This window comes from Hydra viridissima, unplaced genomic scaffold (genome assembly GCF_058129835.1).
Source record: "Hydra viridissima isolate aposymbiotic clone 2 unplaced genomic scaffold, HvirCarnegie_v1 scaffold_6, whole genome shotgun sequence".
NCBI classification, from domain to species: domain Eukaryota; kingdom Metazoa; phylum Cnidaria; class Hydrozoa; order Anthoathecata; family Hydridae; genus Hydra; species Hydra viridissima.
Window position 1 is genome coordinate 14,702,223 of NW_028324305.1, and position 26,839 is coordinate 14,729,061.

Sequence of the window (26,839 nt, forward strand, 5' to 3'; positions counted from 1 at the left end):
TATTTTATTCATCAAAGTAACGACAGCAATTCCTTTGTCTAATTGTAAACCTACGGACAACGATATCTGCTTGTGAGATACAGGAGGAAATTTAATGTCTTGTTGAGCATGAATCTGGATATCCAAACCATTTGACTAAAGATCTGTTCTTTTGCTTTCGAATGACTTTTTCAATTCTAAATATGTCTTGATTGGTCTTTTGCATTTCTTGTTCATAAAATGTACCTTTAATTTCTTCACCGTTAGCATCAGCGATTTTATACGTGGGTGGATTCGTATGCTGAACATTTAACACGGTAAAAACCTCTTCAGTCCATCTCGGTGTATACCCCTTTTCAAAGTGAGACTTCTTTTTTACGATCCTCACTTTGTCACCCATTAAGAATTTTGGTCCTGCTCTTTCTGTTTGCGTCTTTCCATTCAGGTTCATCCAAACCCTATATTTATTCTTTTTATCGCTAGCTTCCACTGGAGTCATTTTGATGGAAGAGTGCTTTGTGTTGTTGTAATTTTTCACCATTTCATCTAATACGTCAATGTATTTATGAGTGTTGTTGGCTGAAAAATATTTAAACATTCTCTCTTTCATCGTTCTATTCCATCGTTCAACAACAGAACTTTTTTCCTCGTTTTCAGTGGAATACAATTGCACTCCCAACGCTTTCACATGCTTGTTATAAAACTCTTTACCTTTATCCACCCACATCTTTGTACACCTTCTCTCCTCAAATATTTTGCTTAGAGCGTTAGCTACATCAACTCCAGTTTTACTCTTTAACGGAACGATCCATCCATACTTTGAAAACACGTCGATCACCATGAGCAAATATTTTACGCCGTTGTTGAATTTTGAAAACGATTGCATGTCAACCAAATCTGCAGCCCATATTTCATCCATGTCGTTCACAAACACTTTTCTTCTTTTAAAATGATGAATGACTGGTTTATGAAGCTCGTTTGCAAGTTGATCCGTCCATTTCAGGTTCTCCGGTGCTTTTTTTTAGATCCTTCGGATCCATGGAAATTCTTCGAATTTTTTAGACCTAGACCGAATTTAGCTTTGGCTTTGATGATGGGTGTGATCAGTTTTCTTTCGTTTATCTCTTTTTGAGTAGGGTTTGGAATGGAGTTCATTTCTTCAAGCATCATTTGATCTGCCAAATTTCTGCTTTGAACGTCGTTTAAATATTTATAAGCTAAATCGTGATGGTATGCTGCATTGTCCACTCGGTCTACTGGTTTGCTCCACTCTTGATACATATCGGTGGATGTGAGCCTTTTGTCCAAGTTTGTGCCAGGTCCTGCAAAATTCATTCCTGGAATGTGCATTTCTCCTGGAAATTTTGCCCATGGAAGCTTTATTTTTTTTGAAAAATTGTTGATCGATTCCACCAAGTCTCCTCCTTTTGTCGTATGCGAAGATGATCCTTTGAGCGCATGCGAAGAAACAAACTTACATTTGGTCGTTCCGCAAACGTTGCAAGTCCCTTTGACTATATGCTTGTTGTTTTTTGTGATTTCGTTTCTCAAATGATTCGTTTCTGTTTTCCTTTTGCATTTAACACAATACATTTTATTTTAAAAAAATATTTTTAAACTTAAAATGGAAGTGTCTGATTTGTCATGGAATATTGGAAAAATCAAAAGAAACAACAACAAGCTTTTACCGAGAAGCATTCGAGGAATCATCGTTGGAAAATCTGGATGTGGAAAAACAACGTTGCTTCTCAATTTATTGCTCAGACCTGGATGGTTGGATTATAACCATTTGCAAGTTTTTGGAAAATCTCTTTTCCAACCCGAGTACAAAATACTAAAAAGTTCGTTCGAAAAAAAATTACCAAAAAAAATAATTCTTGACTTGTTCAAGGTACAAACCGAAATTGAAAAATTAAAACTAGATCCTGAATGCGTTATCAACGACTTTTCAAAAAATTTTTCCGAAACCGAGGGTATGGAGTGTGAATTTTTTGAAACGGCTGACGATGTGCCTAATCCTGAAGATCTTGATTCATCCAAAAACAATTTAATGATCTTTGACGATTTGCAATTGACTAAACAAAACAAGTGTGAAAAATATTACATCCGAGGAAGACACTCTAACGTCGACTGCTTTTACCTCGCTCAAAATTATTTCATGCTCCCAAGACAAACGATTAGAGAAAACACCAATTTTATCTGTCTCTTTCCTCAAGACTTAAAAAACATTAACCACATTTATCAAGACCACGTTTCGAGCGATATGGGAAAAAAAGAGTTTGAAAAGTTTTGTAGACATTGTTGGTCTGAACCTCACGGATTTGCGGTGATTGATTTGTCGTCAAAAAAGGACAATGGAAAATATCGAAGCGGATTTGACACTTTTTATTTTCCAAAAGAAGCCATTTAAATACGTCTGAATCCGAAGGATTTAAAAAAAATGTTACATAATAAAATGTCAGGCATAATCATCGACGTGGATGGAAATTCCAACGTAATCATAACAGAATTTTTAGACAAAATCGTTTTTGACAAAGGAAAAACTTATGAAATGGCTTTTCTAGGACTTGAGACGTACAACAGCTTTCCAAACATCACCAGCAAAAACAATTCTTTCCGGTATAGCATGAACAACGGAATCAATTGGGAAAATGTCGCCATTCCAGACGGGAGCTATGACATCATTGACATTAACAATTATTTACAAAAGACCGTCTCAAACACAATAAAAAATTATGCATCTCAAAGCGCAAGCTTCGTCACAACAAATAAAATCAGCTACTCTCCAGATAACATAAAAATCGGATTCAATTTAAACACTTTAAAATCAACCATCACACTTGGATTGAATTATATGATGGATTTGAATGTGGATAACAGCATCGCCTCACTTTTAGGATTCACAAAAAGACAATTGGATCCTAATTCCGAATATGAGTCTGACGATGTTGTTAGAATTTCAAGCATCAACACGATCAGAATCCTCAACAACGTCATCGGATCGGCTTACATCAACGGCTCACAACTCAACTGCATCTACTCTTTTTATCCAGCTGTTGGTCCTGGGTTTAAAATCATCGAAAGACCTACCCATTTGGTTTACCTCCCTGTCAAAGTCCCAGAAATTTCCACAATGATCACTCGCGTTGTTGACCAAAATGGAAATTTGGTTGATTTTCGTGGAGAGGACATTACGATCCGTTATCACATTCGAGAAGTGAAATAAATATTTTTTCCCACATTTAAAAATGAGCAAATATGTTAGTGTTAAATTAAATGTGTCTCAGGGACAGATTGAAAAAATAAAAAAATCAATGATAGCAGGTAAACCTGTGAGCATCCGTATTTCAAAAGATGATTTTAACGGAAACGACGTTTTACTTGTAACACAAAATCAACATCGAAAACTTTTGGACGCTCTCCATCGAGGAGTTGGAGTCACCATTAAAATGAGCAAAACCCAATTGGAACATAACGCAAATGTGAAAGGAGGATTTATTGGAGCTCTTCTACCTTTATTGGGTATGTTGGGTAGTACACTTGCAACAAGAGTAGTTCCAGCTCTTGCCACCGGATTGTTAGCAGGTGTAGGATCTTCTGCAGGTTCTGCTATGGTTGATAAAATTGCAGGAAGAGGTATCGTTTATTTGAAAAAGAATGGAAATGGAATGAAAATGGGAACGCACAGAGGAAACGGATTATTTTTAACACCCTGGCCTAAAGGAGGTTCATTCAAAGACGGAGTTTATGTTAAAAGCGGAAGAGGATATGAATCTATCGGCGCTGGTTTGCTTCTCGGACCAAACTCTCCATTCTCAAGCATTCCTTTTTTAAATTTAATTTTGTAAAATATACAGTGAAAAAAACTTTTTTTTTAAAATGACTTAAATAAATTTTTTCTTGTTATAAAAAAATGTCAATGAGTATTACAGAACAAGAAGAATATGAGGAATTCTGTTACAGTGAACTACAGGAAATAATTAAACCCACTTTTGATCCAGAATTACACAGAATTGCTATACAATTCCACTATGATAATCACAAAAACAAAATTGATGAAAATTATCTTAATAAAATTAAAAAATTAAATACCTTACCCATTCATCACAAAACTAAACTCTTACTACAACATGGATTTGAAGAACAACGACAAAAAGAACATAATCAATTAATTAGAGAAACACGAAGAGAAAAATATAAACATCTTTTTCCATACTTGAAGAACAACTACTAAGAATAAATTAACTAAGGCATTCACAACCTTTTTTCATAATGTCATCTCATTATGAAAATGCGCAAAGAAATAATTTTAGAACGGGAAAAAATATTCAGACAACACTTTACATTAAAAAAACACGACGCCATCTTGCATTCCTTAAGTATGGAAAAGTATCAATAAGCTAGAACCAGCATTTTATAGTAGTCAAGTGAGACTTGAAACAAGAGGTACGATGTGTTATTGCCTAATCTTCGAAATTGGTTGTTCAAAGCTGCAAGAAAAACATCTTTTTGAAGAGCAAATCACCATTGAGAAAGAACCAAGTGTGCGTTCCAGCACATGCCTAAGCCCTTTAGAAAAAGGCTTGTCCCACCAATGCTCTCAAATAAAGTACAGGGAAAACCTTTAATCTTTAGCAGCAAAAGATGCCGAAGCAGCCGAACAAATTACATCTCGTCATATTTCCAACAAAGAATTATCCCCGGAAGGAACTATTCGACTTGCTACAGCATCCGGCGGGCCTCCACTCACAATTACCCCCCCCCCCCCCCGTAAACATTTGGTCATTGAAATAGGAAAAGTTGCCGACCCCCGATCAATCTTATTTGTCTATTAGAAAATTGACACCCCGTAAAAATTACTGGTTTCCGGATATGTTTCTAAGTAAAGTTTGTTCGAGTTATCTCGGGCGTGGACATTTTTAACCGAAATAACCATCAAGTATAACAACTTAAACGTGGGACTTAAGTGGATATTATTTGTAAAATTTTATTTGGACAATTAGTGCTTATTTCTTAATTAAAACCCTTAAATTAACGTTTAACTTATTTTCGGACATGCGAAAATTGAATGTGTACCTTTTTTTCGTAGTATTAGAAGAATGGACTATTAATTAAACTATATTTTATCTCTTTTAAAAGAATTTAAATTATTACAAAAAATAATTAAAACACTACTTTTATTATGTGATTAATTTATTTCTAATGCTTTTGTATTTTTTTTTTGTCTTTTCTTTATCGTAGTTAGTTGATTGCGTTTTACTTATGATTCACTATTTGCACTGCTTTGTAATGCTAACACGAAATATGTATCAAACGAAGACTCAATAGTGCGCAACGAACTTTTCGCTTTTTCCTTTCCTTTTTTTTTTTTTTATAACTTTGTTTATTGTAAAATTCTTCATAAAGAATAATTTGGTTGGATTGATAGAGAAGTTACTTGCTTTAAACAAATGCCGAGCAATTTTAAGCATAAGAAAATAACTGATGCTGCGAGAATATTTACAACGAAACAAAAGACCAGTTTATCAAATCAAAGTGGAATTCAAAAGAAAAATCCCATTAAGAAGATTGTTTTGAGGAAGAAAAAAATTGAAACTGATTCTAAAGTAAGAATCTCATCTTTTGGAAGAAGAATTGTTCAACTGGAAAACACATTGTTAAATAGATAGAATTGTTTGTTTTACATGTCTTTCAAACGAATAAAAATCATAAATCGAAGACTTAGTCTATAAAAATCGAGTAGAAAGAGTGAAATTACAAAAAAAGCCATGAAGGTCTCTAACAATCCCAGAAAATAAGTCAGAAATAAAAAAATGTTTAATTAACTTCAAAAAACGGAATTTAAAGCAAACCAACTCCTTTAAAAAAAGTTTTTATCATCAAGAAGGAATGTTGTATATTCTGAATCACCACCTACATTTTGTTTGGTTGATGGAAAGATTTTTTTTTTATTATTTCTTTGCTTTTTTCTGACATCTAATCTTTTTCTTTTTTTTTAGAACTCTCTGGAAGTATTCAAAAGGTTGGCAAAACAGGTATTTTATCCGTCGCAAGGGCAAAGCTTTTTAGAAATTTAGAACTAAAATAATAATTAGCTAATTTAACAATTCAGAAAGATAATATTCTCCCATTGGTTTTGTCGTCTGTTCTGGCAACGAAGATTGTAATCATGGCTTTATATTGAATACTTTATATTTATAATGAAAACATGATCAAATTAATCTGTTAGATTTTTGTTTAGGATATACGTTACACTATGTATCGTTTGCTTTTTTTTTAACTTAAACAATTATAAATTAATTTATAGGTGTGCTTACTTGTCCGCGTGTTTCGAAGAATACGCCAATTGACGATGGAAAGACGAGGCCTGCTTTATTCTGGAACAATGCAACTTTTGGATAATGAAGCACAACCGGTTGAAGAAAAGGATTTGCTATTTGATCCAAACGACTATAAAAGCTGCTATCAAGTATTTTGAATAATTTGTCGATAACTCAATTAAAATTTGCAGAAAGTTCAGAAATTTTTTCAACTTTCTATTTGATCTCTTTTTTTTAAAAAGTTTGCAATTCCTAGTTGGGCAAGAAAAACATGTGCTCTATTACCCGAACAAAGAAGTGAAACGGAAATACTAAACATGGCGAGCTTAATGAGACAACTAAAAGTATTTCGAAAATATTCTTCAAAGATGCAATTGTTGCTTGCAAAAATAGTGACATACGAGCGGTAAGATATTTTACACGCGCAGCTTAGATGATATGGCAAAGAAGTCTGGGCCAAACAGTGAAAAATGCGTTAAATATCATAAACATGAGTTTAAGTTTAATTCAACTAACAACAGATTTATAAATGTACAGAATTCTAGTTTTCTGCGAATTTTTGACGTTAAGTGACAAAAAAGCTAAACCAATTTTTAAATTTTGCATAAAATGTTTTAATTTCGTCCTTTTCATTTGATTTTTCGCTATACTTGTTCATTACTCTGAAAATTTTGAAGGATAAGACAAAAATAGCGGTATGAAAAGTAAGTTCTAATCTATAAGAGCAATCATAGAATAATCTTATTCTTAATTTGGGGTTCGAAAATTTTTTTTTTAAATATATATATATATATATATATATATATATATATATATATATATATATATATATATATATATATATATATATATATATATATAATGAATAATTTAAAAAATAATATTATAACGAAGTCTTTATGTTTCAATGACCGAGGAAAGTTCTTTTTAGCTTTGGTCGTCGTAGAGTTGTTATTCGAAAAGGACACATTGGAAGATGCTTCTATCTCGTTTTTTCAGGTACCGTAGGAGTAGTTATTCAAGGAGACGAAGATCGTGCATTTGTTAAAGATGAAAAACCAGCTAACATTCTCAGGAAAGGTGACGCCTTCGGGGTATGATATTTACAAACTGAAAAAAGAGCAACACTTATTAAGTTTACAGCAATAATGGATCAACTCGGATTTTTTATTGTTTAGGAGCTAGCTTTGGTTCGAAACTCAGCGCGCTCTGCAACTGTTGTGTGCTTAGAAAATACTGAGTTCTTGGTCATCGATAAGGAAGATTTTTTAAGACTTGGAGTGCATAAGTATGCTTACGAAGAGATGCTAGAAAGGTGTAAATTTATGAGGTAACCAGCAGGAATCACTATCTACTCACTGACTAAACAAAGACTTACTTTTAAAAAGATACTTTTAAATATTCTTATAAATACTTATTAAAAAATTCGTTTGTTTTTTTTATAACTACAAATAATCCATAAAATACCAAATTCAAAAATCAATAAACTCACAAAGAAGGATGTGGCCTGTAACTATTGCTCCTCTCGATCAATCACAAGTTAGGTTTAAAGATTCCAAATGAATTTTAGTTGATATTACCAAGATTAACTTTTGAGATTCTTTATAACAAAAAAAAATGTTACTCCAATCCTCGACAAGTTCGCATTAAACGCTTTTTATGAGATGAGAGACTAAAGTAAATCTAAAAAAGTGTTTCTGCAAAAATATATTCAAACTATAATGAAAAACTTTTTTTCAAACTAATCAAAGCTCTATATTTAAAAACGAGGATTATTTCGTTATGTAAAAAAACTCGCTTATTTTACATTTACATATTTATTATGTTAGTTATTTATTTTACTTTCATACGTTTGCTAACTTACAAAATTAATTGCTGCTGCGAGACATCTTTCCATATACTCTTTGCAGTAAACAGGGTCAGCAATAACTTGAATTTTTTACGATTTAGATCGCTAGAAATATTCAAAACGTGGACTGACGAAGCGTTAAAGGATATTGCAGAAGGCGGTCGTCATGTAGAACTCCTTTGCAACAGTGTTGTAGAAGTAGATACCGTGCTGTCAGAGTTTGTTTACTTTGTAAAAAAGGTATGATATTTATAAGTATATGACATGATATATGGTATGATATAGATAAGTATGCAAATGACATTTATAAATATTCATCAAATCGTCAAAGATGAAGTTTGTAGGAAAAAAAAAACAAACTACATGACATACAAGTATAAGGAACTATTTTATTCATCAAAGTATGTACCCATATTGCCTTTGTGCAGTGTGTAGTCTTGCGTTATCATGCAATAAGACAGGAGTTGATCTGTTGACAAATCTAGATTTTTCTTTAAGTTTTTACATTATTTTATCTTTTAGTTGCAGTATATTTCTGCTGCAATCAATGAGCCAGGTTTCATGAAATCATAACGGGTCATACCCGCGTAAGACCATTAGGCACTCACCATCAGCTTCTTTTGACGAATATTACGTGTGTTTCGGTGATTCGCCCTTGTTCAATCACTGTGCTGAACATGGATGAGTCACTAGAACACACTACAACTCTCATCACAAGTGAAAGTTCGATTCAAAAATGGATGTGATTTGGGACCATAAAGCTAAAACCAAGCATGTTAAAAAACGCTTTTTTTTTCTGTTTGTGTTCATTTAGTTCGTGTGGAACTCACTTATCCAACTTTTTCACTTCACCGATTTGAGCTAAATGAATTAATATTGTTTGTTTACTAACACCAAACTTCAACAATAATTCATGAGGACTATAAGGTCAGGCTAAATGATGACCTTTATTTCGTCACTATTGACTTCGATTTTGGAAACCACGTTGTTCGTTTATATGTGGTGAAAGTTATCTGGACGAAATTTCGCAAACCCATTTGATACTGCCTGCTGCGGAGTAACACTAGGACCATATACACAATTAACGCTTTGCGCGGTTAGTGATGAAACAAATCAACTGATATTCCAACCGTTCCATTTTCAGCAAAAATAAAAGAAATTTTTAATATTTTTTAGAGTTTACTTTGATTTCTCTTTACAGACGAGATATGTAACAAAAAAATAAAGATAATAATAATAATAAAAAAAGGGGAACGGTAAAATGTAAGTCAATACTCTTGATTACAAATTTCATGCCAATTTTTTAAAATACTATTTGTAAGTATGTAAATATTTATAATTCCGTAAATGATATTTATATCTAAATCATTTTATAAATTTTTGTTTGCAAAGATATTCAATATTTAACCCAAATTTGTATCTGTATACTTTTACAAACCATTTCAGGGGCAACTTGATGTCATTCGACTTTTAGATCTTTCGCTTCTGAATGAGCAAAAATATAACTGTTGTTCTGGATTTATAAATAGTCGCCCTGATAACAATACAAAATGTTGCGTTTTTTCGAATACAAAGATCACCTCTCCTGACCTTTTAGAGAAACGGAAAACAACGAGTCAAACCCATCGCTCCCATTCACATCAAATATATTCCTACGTTTGCAATAAAAACGCTACTTTGCCTTACCGAAATGCAAATTTGATACGTTCAAATTTTAACAAAAGCGAGACGCCAAAAATTGATGGCGCCCTCAGTATTAAAATTCCATCGAAAAATGAATCGGTTGGATTGGGTGCATTTATTAAAGTTGACACATTAACTCCGGGTCAAATTTTTGTAAGTATTCTCAATAAGGGAATCGTGTTATTTCTTAATAAAACAAAATATATTTATCTGGTAGATGCATTGAAATTAAACATTCTACAGTGTCTTTCTTTACATTACCTATTTTTAGGGTTTAAACTATATTTTGAGCGAAGAAAACCAAAACACTGACTGCAAAAGAAGGTTTATATTGATTAGTGCTGGTTGCGAGCTAATTCGAATACAAAAATCTTTGATTAAAAGTAAGGCTGATGAAGCCACTTTCGCTAAAATAAAACAGAGGTCGATTCCTTATCCTTCAGACAGGGAATTAAACGAGATATTTTTACAATATAACAATTGGAGGTAAGGCGCTTATAGTGCTGCCGATAGGTAGTATATATGGTTTGTATGTATGCTACACTTTTTATGACAACTTTTGCATTAAACTTTGATGCATATATGTATAAAGATATACCAGGTAAGGCGAGGTTGAGAAAAATATTCATACATAATATACGTACATGGGGGACGACACTTTCTCACTTGTGCTTTATTCAGGTGTTTCAAAGAGGAATTAGTTGATCACATTATAGAATACAATCATAATCGGGAAAACGCCAAGAAAGAGATCAGTGCACAGATACCAAAAAATGTTAATATTAACTCTTTATCAGTGGATCAATGGACGTGGTTGCAAGAGGAAATAAGACCGCTAAAGGGTAAAAATTTTGCATTAAATTTTAACTTTTTTTCTTTGAAACCATAATCTTTTTATGACAATGATGATTTAAGCTTTTCTTTTTACATAAACCTTTAAACCTTTAACTCACAGCCTCAAAAGATTCTTTTACACGCAACCTATCCCCATCCTTAACGAGCGGTTTCTCTATAAGTGGGAAAATCTTGACAACACTAAATAGTCAACGAACACTAATGATAACACAAGGTGGAAATCGTCGTAAAAGTATCGCACACGATATGGTAGATTTACTTCAACTAAGTACTAAAACTAAGTACTTAACAACTTAAAGTCTTAGGCAGCAGAAGCTTGAGTTAAAACTGTCCTAAAAACTCATACATAAACTTATGTATAAAACCCACTTTCAATTGGTATGTATGTATGTATGTATGTATGTATGTATGTATGTATGTATGTATGCATGCATGCATGCATGCATGCATGCATGCATGCATGCATGCATGCATGCATGCATGTATGTATGTATGTATGTATGTATGTATGTATGTATGTATGTATGTATGTATGTATGTATGTATGTATGTATGTATGTATGTATGTATGTATGTATGTATGTATGTATGTATGTATGTATGTATGTATGTATGTATGTATGTATGTATGTATGTACACATATTCTTAAACATAAATTCTTGCTAACTTTCTTTTTACAATTTGGTAAAGAAAATACTTGTTTACACTTTTTTGAATCCAAATAAACTTTCGTTTTATAAAAAAAAACAGTCTAACTTTTACTGATTCAACGTTTTTAATGCGAAAAAAACCAATAAAACACACCACTACATATAAAAACCAACATAAATTGAATAGTAGAACTAGTAAGTCGCATCAAAATATTTCATATAAGTATATGTAAATAATGAATTTTCATATATAAATAATGAAATTAAAAAAACAAACGCCAATAGTAGTGAAAAAAGAATTTTAAGCCATATTTACTTTCACTAAAATCCATTTATAATAACAAGCCAGCCTGAAAACTCTGCTCAACGATACTGATTATATCTTCCAAAGCAATCGGTGCCACCTAAGTATAATACGTTTAAACATAAACTAAATGTACGAAGACATTTTGCGGCAACAACACAGGTAGCCAAAAGAATATCAACAACAAATAAAAGACGAAAAAAAAACAAATAAATAATTATAAAGTTTCAGCTAACCTTTGCTCTCCTTCTCTTTCTCTTTCCTGGGTACAGCAAATAGAGAAAAAACAAAGAACTCGGATACAAAAATTTATACTTATACTTTTATATTTATACTGATATATTTATACTTATATATTTATACTTTAGGAAAGATTTTTAAAAGAAAAAATATGTATTTCTTTTTGGTCTTAAGGTTTATAAAATTTAAAAAATCAAATTTAACGAGAAAGTTTAAAAAAGAGACATCTTTATGAATCTTGCATTAAGTGGCCTAGAAAATTATTTACAGAAACTCTTATCGCAAAATAAATGTCAAAATAATTCATTAATGAAGCTATTACTTGTAATATTATTTGTATTATACTTTCTCTTTGCTGTAAACGTCTCTAAACGACATAAATTGTTATAATTTTAAGTAAAAATTTCAATATAATATTGAAAATAAAGCTTCATTACAAATCTAAAACCAATTTTATGCAGTAGTCTAAAAACGGGTTCCATTAATCTTTAGATAAAACATCTTAGCTTTTTTGTTTTTACTCTTTGAAACTACGATGACAATAGAAAATGATTTTTTTCATGTTTCGAAAAAATAACAACTGTCAATGGAATTCAAGATAATTCACTAACTTAAAGAATTCAAAGAAAATTTTTATAAAAACAATGTCCTCAGCAGTAATAATCATCTTCAAACGGAATATGTGAAATCTGGAAAAATTTGGAACTAATTGAAAAAGGAAAAGAAGAACAAGGCGATCCTCCTGAACAGGATGATTTTTCTAGAATTAGGATTTCCAACCATCACTAGAAACCAAGTATTTGTGATATTAGTGAATTAGCTTACACAAACAGGTTTCTAGTCTGGAAATTAGAAAAACCTAAAACTCCAGTCTTTGATACCCTCTCCTGGTCCAGTTTGACTGACCAGGAGAACAGTATAAAAAAGCTTGCAATTATCACTAGAAAAAAGTTATACTCTTTGTTATTTAAAAATCTGCAAGTCATCCTATTTTTAACTTACCAGATGAAATTAAAACAATGAAAAAGATTTTGGGGATTTTTAAGACCAAAGATTCGCACTGAGCAACAATGTGCAAAACTCTTTGAAAATATGTTAAACCGAATTTTGAAGACTGATTTCCATGTCAACATTTATAAGTAAATATTCTCTTTCTGCAATCAAAAAAGTAGAAAATAAGAAAAAAAAACTAACACATGAAAAAAAGCTACTTAAATCTTACTAAAGAAGCTTCACCAAACGTTTATGACTTGATCAAATATCTGGAAAAATTTTTCATGCTAATATCACAAAAATATTATAGCAAAGACCTTGGATTTTGTATATGTACAGATTTTTAAATTAAAAACATTTATGCAAGCAAATGTTTTGCTCAAAATTAGTTAATTTTGTTTTAATTTTTTAACTTTATAGATCTAGAGACAAAAAGGGATATACTAGTATAATACATACATATGGAAAATTTCTTTCTTTGAATAGTCTTTCCTTAAAGTTGTACATATCAATTATAATAAATAACAATTTAACTGACTCACAAACAACCGATATTCTACGTAGAAAAACGCCACACCTGTAATTATTGATAATTTTGACATCTAAAAAGAAACAAGAAAACCCTCTGGTGGTATGATAGGGAAGACCATGTGGATCAAGTAGATACCTTCATTGAAATCTAGTTTCTAAGAAGGAAAGAGAAAATTAGGTTTAAAAATTTGCCTGTTTTCTTGGTTAAAAATTCAGTAAATGACAGCAGAATTTGGCATTTTTACAGTATATCAACATATCTTTCTATGCTAGTATATTTTCAATTGGCACTTTTTGATTTGTGGATGCTTGTCTTGTTTCATCAATTTCAAAGGAATCAACCCAATTATGATCACTAGTGAAAATAATTTCTGTGAGTGCCTCATCTGCAAAATAACAAGAAGGCTGGCCGAAAAGCACTGCATCCAATGGTCATTTTGATACAAAGAAAATTAAAGAACAATCTATAGAAAAAAAGATGATCCCATTGTTTTTCCAATATGGGTCGGAGGATTTCACACACCTGTAACAAATCATCCCTTCATCAAAATCTTATTTTAAATTGCAAAAAGAGACCAGCTTGCAGCTGGTGCCTTTGCCAAAAATCTTATCACACCAATACCATAATCTCCAAAAGATACTATTCTCAAACAACACTGTGGAAGGCAACCATTTCCTGTTCAAAATGGATATTCATCAAAGTTGAAAGAATCTGGTGCTTAACAACCCAAGACCTTTTTAAAATACAAGTTAACACAGGACTTTCTAACATTAAAATGAAATAACTTGCATCAACATCGAATAACATTTTAGCTCAAAGAATTGTTGAGCCAAAATTTTCCTCGAAAATTTCAAGACATTGGCCAAAGCCTTTCTAATCATTTTACAGTCTCTTCAGTTTTGGTTGGATCTGAAGCAGATAACAGTGGTCCACTATATCAGTTTGAAACAAGTTCTTGAAGAACTGATTGAATCCAGAAAAAGTCATGGCAAACTACATTATCAAGCTTGGAATTGATGCAGGGAGTGGCTTTCTAAAAATGAGCTTGAGAGTCATAAACAAAGAGCGATTGGAGGCATCACCTTCAAGAAAACGTCTTTTGACTAAAAGGTTTCTGAAAGAATCAGGTGTCAAAAAACAGCTTTTAGTAGCTGTCTGCCATGACTATCCTGAAAACTATGAAAATGTGAAGGCACTTCTTGATCTGATTGATACAAAAGACACTTAATATTTTAGATAAGGTGTTAAGAAAAAACCAAAATTTAAAAACGTCAATCTCACCGAATGTTTTCTGGTGATGCCTATAAACCCTCAATTTCAAATTTTAGCCCAAAATGTTAACCCTAACCCTTGTCCCAAGTCCCTCCCAAAAATTTTTTAATTTTTTTTCAAAGATTTTTAATTATTTTTAATCTATAACTTTTTGTAAGTAAACAAAAAAGTGAACTTTTATTTTACATATATGTTTAGTAAAAAAAATCATAGGCCATGATAACAAGTTTAATATAGGGATTAAAATATCATAAATATAACCCATTTTTCATGTTTATTGGTATTTTTAAATATATGAAGAGCCTAACTATTGAAATGTAAACATAACAACTAAAACTATTTATAGTACGCTTTTCACATCCATTCAGAATAGTAGTGAGTACCAAGTTGGCAGAACTGCACCACATCAAAATTGTAGTAATTAGCTGCCTTTTATTTTGATGCTCATATGGTCATCTTTTTGTTTTGTTCTCGTTAAAGATTGAGGTTAAGTTTATGTTGCTATGAGATATTACAGTGCATTTTGTGAAAGTTTTAAAGTTAGCTTTTGTGAGTATGAGTCAATCAAGTTTACATTCAAAATGGTAAAATTGGTTGTTGGGAAACTGTCTGGAACACCTCCTTCAAACCGAGTACCAACTAAATGTGAGGTATTGCAATACTTTCCCTTTTTGAAAGAAGGGCCTATGAAAAATAGAAGTACTCTATTAGTAATACAGTTATATGTAGTAAGATAACTGACAAGCTGTGTGATATATGGGATAAAACAGGAATAAATACACAGAGTAAAGACAAAGTGAAACAGAAACTTACAAAATTGTATGAATCATACAGGTAGAAATGATGAAAAATCACAGCTGTTTTTAAATCAACTAGAAGAGTTTTTTTACATTACACATCAAAAAGCAGCTGATATTGTTCAGTGTGACAAATTAAGGAATACTAAACAAAAAGAAGATTTAAAGTTTTTAGATGTTTTATTGGATGGAAAGAAAAAACATTTTAGGCTCTGTTGATGTTGAAGTTATAAAAAAAAGGAAATAATCAAGTGAAGAGTATGCAACAAAAAAAATGCTATAGAGCAATCAACACAAGTGATTTTAGAAGATTCCAGAGAAGGTGAAGATCTCAATTATTTTGAAGATTTTCTTCCTCTAAAAAAACCTAAGAAAGAACTGTTTGTAAAATCACCTACTAATCCTTTAACAGCTAAAGAGGTTTGTCAATTGGCTGACTGCTTGAATCTATTTCTTAATCAAGCAACATACTTTAAAGAGTTCTAGGCAAATGGGACTCTATCTTGGACAAGGATGACTTCAAATGCTTAGATTAAAAAGTCAGAAATATGAAGGTACAGCAAGATTCTGCCATTTCTTTTTTCAAAGAGCTACTCAAGAATTAGGATTTTTTACTAAGAGATGATTACAAGGAATGCACAGAACTAATGTTAATTTTACTTGGGGAAATTTTTAATTGGTGCAAGCCTGGGGCCTTTCATCATACAAGATGGATGCCATCTGTGAAATATGCTGCTAAAATATACCTCTAGAGATTCCATGGGCTCTAATGAGGAAACTACTGTGAAGCTAAGAGATATGTCTTTTTAATGCTCTTGTGTATGCCAAGCACTGCTTAGCATGCCTCATTGGAGTTGATACTCCTTTCAATTACTTGAAACTTTTCAATAAGTTGGAGGACTTCAAAGTCAACAACAAGGAAATATCAGAAAAGACCTCAAGAATATTTAAAAATTACTTTTTGTATTTAACTAAGAAGATTGCAGTTTTTTCATTGTTTCCAAAGAAGTTGTCTGACAATGAAAAAAAGAATATAGTTACAAAACTCCAATCCTCCCAATGTGGTGAGCAGAAAAAAGGTGCACCGACCTTTCATATAGTGAAAAAAAATACAAAAATTCTATTATTGAATGGACAAAACTTTTGACTTCTGTTTGAAACCAACACTGAATGGCTGAAAACTCCAGTGCAAACATGGAGGAGAATAAAGACAATTGATGCAAGACATTTCATTGTCCCTCACAAAAGATGAAAAAATACAAGAAAAGTGTGTTGCAAGTAGTTGATAACCACAGAAAGTGTTTTATCGATTTCAGAAAGGCAATTTTGACTAATCTTTAACAAAACTTTTACTGATATAATTACTATTTTCCATTTAAATCAATTTGTAGTAGGTTTGTGTATTCCCTTATATCCAACTGTATAATAAGTTAGAAAAATGTGCTGTTTTTTTAACAAGAATATTAATTATAAGTTATCTTGAGAAATACCAATCAACGTGAAAATTGAGTAATATTTATAATATTTTAGTCCCCATATTAAACTTGTTATCATAGCCTATGTTTTTTTTTTCTGAACATATATGTAGAATAAAAGTTAAAACTGAGTTTACTTGTTTGTTTACTTACAAAAAGTTATAGATTAAAAATGATTAAAAATCTTTGAAAAAACCAAAAAAAAAAATTGGGGGGAGGGGGATTTGGAACAAGAGTTAGGGTTAACATTTTGGGTTGAAATTTGAAATTGAGGGTTTATAGTCTACCTATTACCAGAAAACAGCCGAGGAGATCGAGATTTTTAAACTTTGGCTTTTTCAGAACCCCCTAACATTGTTAGGTTATGTGACATAAAAATGGCAACAATGTCTGATAAGTCTTTGAGTGAAAAATGGTCTGGCCTATCTAAATGGCTCTTAGAAATGAAAGTTACTTCTCAACTTTACATGGTAGTCAATATGAAGGTTCAAAAAATTTTGAAAAATATGGAAAATCTCCAACAGCTGGCTGAAAAACCTGTTGCTTTTGAAGCAATGAAGGTCATTGATTCACTACGAAAATTCAACAGTGTAGCTGAATCTTGTTTTGGCAAGGAACTTTGGATATGAACTATTACTCCAAAATTGAAGAGTTTAAAAGCTCATTTCTTGCAACAGGAGCCAGTATTTTACCCCTAAAGTTCATTAAATTATTACCACATTTATCATTTCATCAACAGAAGACGAACCTCACTTGGAATTTACAATTTAATATCATTAACTTAATTTTCCTTTAGAAAGACACTTTGATATAAGAATAAAGTCAAAGTAAGAAAATTGTTGTAATTGATTAAAAGAATAAAAAGAATCTACACTCCCCATGTTTTATATCTTTGTGTGTCTTATATTATAAAAATAATGCATGTTTCAACATTTATGTTGGATAAAATATGTACTTGATATATGAATTTATCAGAATAAGGCCTAAGTATGTGAAAATTTTCAGAAAAAAGATGTATGTAAACTGTAAAGATGCAAAATACAGCTGCCATCTATTGAATTTTCAGCAAATAAAATAGGCAAATTTTCAAACTGAATTTTTTTTCTTCCTTATTAGAGATTAAATTTCAATGAAGGTGTCTAGTTATTACCCATGGCCTACCCTATCATACCACCAGAGGTTTTTCTCTGTTTTTTTTTTGTTTGTTTTTTTTTGGTTAAAAATTATCAAAATTATCAAAAATTATAGGTGTGAAGCTTTTAATAAAAAGACTTTGACACAGCAAAATCAAGGAAAAAATACCTTTTCGATGGGGAGAAATGTAGAACCTTCTGTCAACAGTTGGATCAGACTTAGTTAATTTTCTAAAAAGAAATGTTAAACTCTGAATGTGCTTTTAGAAAATTGCCATGTTAAAACAATTTTTATCTTATTAGAGCCTAAATGTATTTGTAAATACTTTTAACTTTACTATGTAAACAATAAACAAATACTTATTCCTAAGCAAAAGAAATAAAAGTTTTACATAAACTGTAAAACAAAAAAAATTTACACTTAAAAAATAATTGTCAATATGTGGGACTCGTGTTACAAATATTGCCACATTACTGAAAACAAAACAACAAAAGTGGTTTTAACAAAAAATGGCACTTAAATATTTCAATGTTTTCTTTAGTAACTCCAATACACTCTTCATACATGTACTGCTCACATGATGCATAACCTCAAACCTACCTGTCAATTTCTGTTGCATAAAAAACATTTTTGTTTGCTTCCTTTTCTTGTTTTTTGTTGTTACTGCCATTCATTTTGCCATATTTTTGTTGTTTGAAAAGGAAAGTCTCTTTCCCCTCAGGTCGTTTCTTTATGCACCAATGAAGAGAATAAACACTTTGCTACTTTATGGGTGCTACTGGTTATTGTTGCCTTTTTGTTTGCAACAGATATCTTAACTTCAGGTGTAATAACCAAGCTCATACCTTTGTAAAATGTAGTCAGAGTTTTGGGGACCATTCCTTTTTTTAGTGTACATTTTTTGTCAACTCAGGAGTTTTCTTTTTTTTAAATATCATCACTATCATCACTATCCTCACCATCATCACCATCATCACCATAACAATCATCATCACAATCACCAACAGCACAATTAACATCAGCATCAGCTGATAAACAACATTTATATTGTACACATTGCTTATAAAAACTTAGTAAAATCTTGACTCTAGGTTCATCTATTGAACCTATCATCTGGACGCAGATGAATGTCTTTCAAAAAAAAAAAGTTAAGCCATTTTCTTTCTGCTTCTTAAGATCTGTCAGAAAAAGAGGTAGGAATTTTTATCTTTGTTGCATATGAAAATAAATTTGTCCAACTGTTTTACAAACTACTGGCATTTTTATTATTGTCAATTTATATGTCTACTAATCTAAATTGCTTTTTTGACAGAATGTTTTTCCTGCTGAGACATTTAACAGGACTTTTATTATGATGATTTAGTTCAACAACATCTTAACAATACTTTGATACATTGTTTGAGGAACTCAAAAATATACTGAAATTTAGTTTTTGATTCTCCCAGCTTTCCAAAGCTTTGCCTAGATTTTCTTCTGATTAGTCAGCCCTCTTTACTTTATGCCCTACTGAAAAGGAATTTTGTAATATATAAGTGCAGTTAATTGAATATCTTTAATATATTAATTATTTTTAAAGTTATGTCTTAAAATAAATTTTACTTAAAATGATGTAGTTAGTAGTAGTAGTAGTAAAAATAATAATAATAATGATAATGATAATAATATGATAATATCATAATAGTAATAGTAATAATAATAATAATAATAATAATAATAATAATAATAATAATAATAATAATAACAACAACAACAACAACAACAACAACAGCAACAACAACAACAACAATAATAACAATAACATTAATAACAGTAGTAGTAGTAGTAGTAGTAGTAGTAGTAGTAGTAGTAGTAGTAGTAGTAGTAGTAGTAGTAAAAAAAACTTTATATATTTTTGAATTATTATGGCAATTTGGACTATTTAATTGGGACTTTTTAATTGGGATTAATTGGGACTATTAATATTATGATAAACATGAAGACTATAACAATAATTCCCAAGCCTACCCTAAATAAAATTCACAAAATTTTGCATAAATAATAGCAGAGGAAAACAATGGTGGAAGAAAGTGTTGTTAAAAAACTTTTCCTTTATTTCATAAACCTATTTTGAATTTTGAAATTAAAGTTTTATATGAAAATGAATGTAACAGTATTAAAATACTTTTATTACATAGCACATATATTTACTGCATTTATGATTATTTAAAAATGCATTTCTTTTCTTCAAAATTACTTTTAATGTTAATTTGGATTTTATCCCTTAAATCAAGAACTTATTTAACATATTGAACGTATTTAATTTTACTGTAATATCATGATGAACACATTTATTTTAAAAACATAACCAAAAAATAATTTTATTCAGAAAGCATGTAAACAAATACAAGATTGATTATGACAAACATAAGTTAAATTAGGGAATCAGGGTTAAGTTAGAAAATTGGTGCAACACATGCACATGTACATTACTGCAAAAAAAACACCACACATATGTTAAATTCAAACAATAAGTCAGACTCATCATCTGTAACTTTGGTGATTCATATCAATGATGAGACTCGCTTGTCAAATGTACCCAAAAAGTTAAAAAACTTAAACTTTTTAAAAAAAAATCTTCCCTAAAATAGTGTTTGATTATGAATTTTAAAAACAGTAGACAAACTTTTATGTATTTTGAGAATGAATAAATAATACCTATTAACAGCTGGTTCTTTATAACATAACCGAGATGTTCTTTTTCGAAGTTTTAGATCTTCATCATTATCCTCAGCACTTTGATTAAAAAAGTGAACTTCAGGGGGACTAAAAATTCTAACTCTTTTTTCTTTCTCGCTTTCTTTTTCTTTCTGGCTTCTTTCTTTTTCTTTTACATCAGAACTGAAAAAACCTTGGACAATCAATCAAACACTTTTGTTAAGAATCTTCAAAAAGTGTAGATTTATGTAACTAAAGTTTATAACTTAAAAATTTTTTAAGTATCTTAAGAAAATTTATATTTCATTAACTTGTCTAAATTACTTGAAAACAAAAAATACCAATCTTTTGAAAATTTTCTTTATTATGTCCTGATGGACTGTCTTTATAAAACTGAAATGCTGGCATTTTCTTTTGTTTCAGATGTTGTCCTGAAAGCTTCAAGAAAAAAAGGAGTTTAGTTCCATTTTGGTTAAAAATAAATTTCTTAACTAAGAATTTTCTTTTTATAATTATTTTACAATTGGTTGAAAAGTAAGCACAATTTTACCATTTTAATAGTTGACCCTTTTGATATTGTGTTGTAGTTTGCCTGTGAGTCATGAATTACACTCAATGGAGGTCTTTCTTTCAAATTTTTTGATGTTTGCACAAGAAAACTGTTTGACTGGTATTTTAATGTTGATGTCATGTCCTGCATAGATGAGTCTTTTATGGATAGTAGACCCTTATGTATTGTTTTATCTTTTAATTCACTCTTCAGCTTACTAACAGAAAGAGTGCAGAGAGAAAGATCTGTTTCTGTACCTTTGTGCTTTAATTTTTCTTCCAACTCATTAGCAGAAATATGACAAGAAGAAAAATCTTTTTGATTTTCTTTATCTTTTAATTCTACCTCCTGCTTTTTAACAGAGACATGACAAAGACAAGTATCTTTCCCTTTCTTATATTTTTCAGTATTTGCTTGAAGTCTTTTATTTTTCATTTGAATTTTTTCTGTTTGAGTAGAAGAAGTAACAACAAAGTGATTAGCATTTCCTGTATTTGCTCCTTTTACCTTGTTTGAAATTATAGCTGAAACATAATTTTCTAATGTTTGCTTGGTTTGGTCTAAAGAGTTCTTGATGTGGCTAAGCAAGTCAACATTCAATGAAAAACCAGCATCCTAAAAAGCATGAATATTACGCTACAATCAAAATCCAGATAAAATTTCTTTAGGTGGTATTGACATTTAAATCCAAACAAAGAAAATATTAATTTTGATTTAAACTGACAAAATAAACATATTGTTTTTCATTTCTTTAAACAAAAAATATTTTTAAAAAATTGATGATTGTTGTAAAAAATAACCAAATTAAAAAAAAAAAATAATTATCACCATTAGATTTTTTCTCATAGCTTACCCATAATTTGGTTCCATTCGATAAAAAACAAAATACATAAAAATTTGAATACATTTAATGAATTTTTAGAAGTTACAATAGAGTTTTAAGATAAGACAAATTCAATAATATTTGACTAACATGTTTTTTTTACTGTTGATCATTCCATACCAACTGAAGTAGGTATTGCTTTTGGGTTTCATCAAAAATAACGTTACTATTGCATTGTTTGATACAAAACCATCATTTGTAAATGATAATTTGGAAAAAGGACTCCTTTTTCTGTATTGTCATTAACAACCTGCAGATATTGAACAGCTCTTAGGTCTACACTGTAGCTGGGTCAAGAGCCCCATGACAAGGTATCTGTTTTAAGAAAATTAGTAGAGATTCCAAAAATTTCAAAGGAAAAAAATTTTTCTAGCTCTAATGATTCTCAGTCCCTGATGTCTAACTGAGCTTTTTGGGGAGAAACAGTTTAAACAATTCTGAGACATCATTTTTTGCTAAGTTGTATTTGGCAAAACTCAATAAAAAATGTAGGTTCCATTATTTCTTCACTTAAGTACCAAAAGTGTCTTAAAAACTTTGTAATGGTCACTTCCAATAGCGTCAAATTTTTCATTTCATTCTCAACTTAAAACTTCATCAAAATTAGGTATTCATTGGACAGCTTACAGGAAGTGGTGCAATGAGCCACACCTTTTACTCAAACAATGAAAGTATAGATTACACACAGCGCACAATAGAAACTCTTCAAAAAAACTCCATCTAATCAGTTTTGGGTTGGGTATCTTAAAGCTGTACAGTAGAAAAATTGATATATATATATATATATATATATATATATATATATATATATATATATATATATATATATATATATATATATATATATATATATATATATATATCATCTCCTACCTGCTTCAGTGAATTACTAAGTGCTTCATGTGACATACTAATATTGTACTTAGCCAAATGCAGAGTGTTGCTGGAAGTGTTTGAAAATTGAGAGACATATGGAATTGTTTGAAAATTGAGAGACATATGGGGTAGATGATAAGGGCATTCATGGAAAACCGATCCCAGATTAAGTTCTAGAATATGATGACAGCAGTTTTTTATTAAACTTCTGGTTCACTAATACACTCTTTCAACATAATCTTCCTGTGTGGCTTAACATTGTAGTGAAACATTTCATTCACTTAATATAGTATATATAGATATCTGTATATATTGTATATATTGTATATATTGTATATATTAATATCTGTTATCTAGTATTGATATTGATATCTGTTAGGTGTTCTCTCCCTGAACTTCAGCAGATAATCCATAAGTTGCTTTTCTATCACTCAATTGTGTTCTGCCCAATGCAGCAATACTCTATTATAAATTTCTTACTTAATATTTTACAAGTCTTTACTTATTTCAGTGATATCACTGTTCTTTTTTGAAATTCCATAACAATAGTTTCACCAATTTCCTTTTCTGATTGAGAGCCTGTCAAAAGATGAATTTTGTCTTTTTTTAATCCTTTATGCCAATCCCAGTCATGCAACAATTAAAACCTGAATAATTATGGGCTACTAGAAGTCTTCTTGAATTGTATCTAACTGCAAACCATCCTAATAAGCCATGTCAAAAAAATTGTCCTGATAAAGTTGTTTATCTAACTCAAAATTATTTAGCTTTTCTTATATTTTGAGATGGTTGCATTTTTTTAAACTACCACTAACATACTTTAATGCAGAAAATTGAGATTAAATTTACGTTTCAACATAATTTATAAAATATAATATAATTTATAATACAATTTGTTAAATTTCTTAATATAACTGTAAAACTAAAAGCTCATATTTTCTGTATGGTCAAGATAGACCTTTAAACATAAGATTTTTTAACATAACTACCATTAACTATATTTAAGTCACCTAAACTGCTCCATATTGATTTAGGTTGTATTAAAAATAGTGAAAAATGACAGCAGATAATGAAAAGTAATTTGGCACTTTGAAAACTAAAAGCAACATTTTAAGATAAGGCTTACCTTTTGACAAGAACACTTTAGTAAAGCATTATGAGAGATATTTAATTTTTTACGCATTTCTATCAACTCCAGCTGAAAGCTGAATGCTTCCTTTTGAAGATTTTTTGCAAGACAGCGAGATTCCTCTAAAGAAAATGATTCTTGCAGTTTTGCAATTTTGCTTTTTACAGAAATTATTTGCTTTTTTAAGCAATTCGATTTTTGAAAACATCCTTAAGGAAGAAATCAGTTACCTAGAGCTAATGCTAGCTCTTTATTTTTCTTTAAAAAAGAAGTTATGTCTTTCACAGATATCAACTGGCTTCTATTCACTAAAAATATAATTTCAACAGACATATAGATATATATATATATATATATATATATATATATATATATATATATATATATATATATATATATATATATATATATATATATATATATATTGGGTTCATAACCTCTGTATTTGCTAAAGGTTTATTTTCAATTTAAATCCTTCTCCAAAGTTAATAAATGGGGGATCCCAACTCCCAACAAAATTTATAATAAAACCCTAATTTTTTTTCTGTTTTTTTTTCTTATTATTGTTGATCTTAAAAAAAAAAAAGTACAATACTATAAACTGACATTTGCTTTCATTAAAACTTTTTGAATTATTTGTGTTCATGATGTTCATGTAGATGCTTTTGTTTAGAACACCAGATGGATTTTGAAGTAATCTTCCCTAAAAAAAATTATATAGAAAGCGAAATCACTTTAAACTTGCTGAACACAAAACATAAGAAAAAAAAAGCAAATACAACCACCTCAATATCTAGTTGAAAAAAAAGTGTGTGTATATATATATATATATATATATATATATATATATATATATATATATATATATATATATGTATATAATAGTCATTAATTTATCTATGCAATATGCCATGTTTATATGCCAAACAGCCATTAATTTATCTATGCAATATGCCATGTTATGATGCCATCTGAGGATGTGATGCTTAGATACTTCCTTTTTTCTTGAAGTTATCAATTTATGGAAATGAACTTTCACTGATAGATTTTTTTTCACAAAGAAAGTTTTTTTAACTTTTGGCATTTAAAGTGTGATTAAATTAGGTTATATTTCACAAATTTTTACTTTAATGATGTAATCTCAAATAGGGATTTGAAAAATATACTAAATAAAGTTCATAGCAATCTACAAATTTAGTAAATTCAATACTATTACCTATTAAAACTAAGTAAAGACCTAATAATTTATCATATCTAACAAATCTATAGCAGTGAAAGAATAAAAATTGCATGCAAGGAAAAGTTAAAACATTTTCTTATATGATGGTAGATAGTGAGGTCCATTAGGTATTTAAGTCAAATATTTGATTTGAATGTCTAATAGTTTCACCAATTTAGCCTGCTACTTTGTTATTCAATGAGAAATAATCTTGATTTAAGAAAAAGTAGCAATTTTTAAAATGAAGATTTTACAAATGTATTATATACAAATTACTTTTTAAAAAACTAGTTTTCTTACAAATTTTTTCAACTTTAAATGACATAGGTAGATTTAGCATTTTCTTTAATTGAGGTTTGTCAAACTTATTGTTACTGTAATTTTTTTTGTAAAAAAACATTTAAAGATCACAAATTTATTAGTAGACTTGTTATAAGTATATTTATTTAACAAAATAAAACCAACAAAGTTTTGTTGGTTTAATTTTGTAAATTAACTTTTCATCTTGCTAACTTTGTATGAAAGCTGGTGAAACTGAGAGAACTTGTTGAATAATCCACTCAACATTTTTTTTCAAAGTGTTTTTACTGGTTAAGTATATTCCTTGTTTTTTAGTAAGAAACATATTTTTCATATCCGACAACTCCAATATTATGTTGTTAAAAAATTTCTTTAAAGCTGCATCAAAGAGAGTTAAGTAAAAAACATATTTTTTTAAAAAAAATTTCTTTAAAGCTGCATCAAAGAGTGTTGTTTTAAGTTATGAGTTATAGATGTTTTAAACAAAAACATAAAAAATATTTTAAAACTAAATTACATTGGAGTTGTGCAGTAATTATATTACCTTACACTTCTTATATTGAATTCTTCGCTTTCGCCTAACATCTAAACTTGAATTATTCAGCACTCCAATACAAGAAACGTTCATTTCTGATCAACTAGATCAAAAATCGTTTATTATTAAAAAATCACAAATGATTACAACAGTTCTGTATATATTACAAAATCAAATCATAATTACAAAACTTGTCAATTTATTTAGAGAATTAAATCTTTATTATATTTTATCTTCTTTTATTTAGATAATTTTTTTTTAATGATTATATTCATTTATGCACATATATTATTATCAAGTCTCTGCCTCTAGCATGTTTGATAGGTTTTTAATTTTTAAGGAGTTAATTTCCAGAAGAGACTATGATAAATAATAAGTAATGTCAAATAATTTTCGTGATTTTAAGTAAAAATTTTACAAATAAAAAAAAAACTTCTAAAGGAGTCAAAAATTATAATTGTGTAAGGATTTTTTTTTGTCTATCATTTTGTTTTCGATTTGTTTATTTTTGTATATTTCCCGCGTTTGTACCATGTGATTGCAAACCACGATTTTATTAGTTGAACAGT

The 26,839-nt window shown here is 29.9% G+C and overlaps 2 protein-coding genes and 1 pseudogene across 9 annotated transcripts; 1 reads left to right on the forward strand and 2 right to left on the reverse strand.

Annotated features, from left to right (window-relative positions):
- Positions 1–26,839, reverse strand: part of LOC149887157 (uncharacterized) — a 563,485-nt pseudogene that overhangs the window by 432,380 nt on the left and 104,266 nt on the right.
- On the forward strand, positions 4,838–11,434 carry LOC145190015 (cyclic nucleotide-binding domain-containing protein 2-like). Of its 2 annotated transcripts, XM_090090930.1 has the most exons (12): positions 4,838–4,918; positions 5,221–5,585; positions 5,979–6,014; positions 6,287–6,448; positions 6,542–6,705; positions 7,231–7,393; positions 7,478–7,629; positions 8,250–8,388; positions 9,595–9,984; positions 10,103–10,317; positions 10,513–10,673; positions 10,787–11,434. In XM_090090930.1, exons 2-12 carry the CDS (start codon positions 5,430–5,432, stop codon positions 10,981–10,983), a joined length of 1,935 nt encoding a protein of 644 aa, XP_089947056.1. In that variant the 5' UTR covers positions 4,838–4,918; positions 5,221–5,429; the 3' UTR covers positions 10,984–11,434. The 2 variants fall into 2 exon arrangements, with proteins under 2 accessions (XP_089947056.1, XP_089947057.1); XM_090090931.1 differs by lacking the exon at positions 4,838–4,918 and having other exon boundaries at positions 5,291–5,585; positions 7,231–7,379.
- LOC149887170 (uncharacterized) lies at positions 7,279–26,379 on the reverse strand. 7 transcript variants are annotated; one of them, XM_090090934.1, is made up of 12 exons: positions 26,280–26,379; positions 24,823–24,919; positions 24,447–24,524; positions 24,214–24,338; positions 21,329–21,943; positions 21,120–21,216; positions 20,779–20,971; positions 18,253–18,314; positions 12,204–12,248; positions 11,878–11,903; positions 11,654–11,741; positions 7,279–7,409 (listed from the first exon to the last, which is right to left on the reverse strand). In XM_090090934.1, exons 1-11 carry the CDS (start codon positions 26,361–26,363, stop codon positions 11,670–11,672), a joined length of 1,494 nt encoding a protein of 497 aa, XP_089947060.1. In that variant the 5' UTR covers positions 26,364–26,379; the 3' UTR covers positions 7,279–7,409; positions 11,654–11,669. The 7 variants fall into 7 exon arrangements, 6 of the variants coding, with proteins under 6 accessions (XP_089947060.1, XP_089947059.1, XP_089947063.1 ...); XM_090090933.1 differs by lacking the exon at positions 7,279–7,409 and adding an exon at positions 8,936–10,666; XM_090090937.1 differs by lacking the exon at positions 7,279–7,409 and adding an exon at positions 13,452–13,476 and having other exon boundaries at positions 11,444–11,741.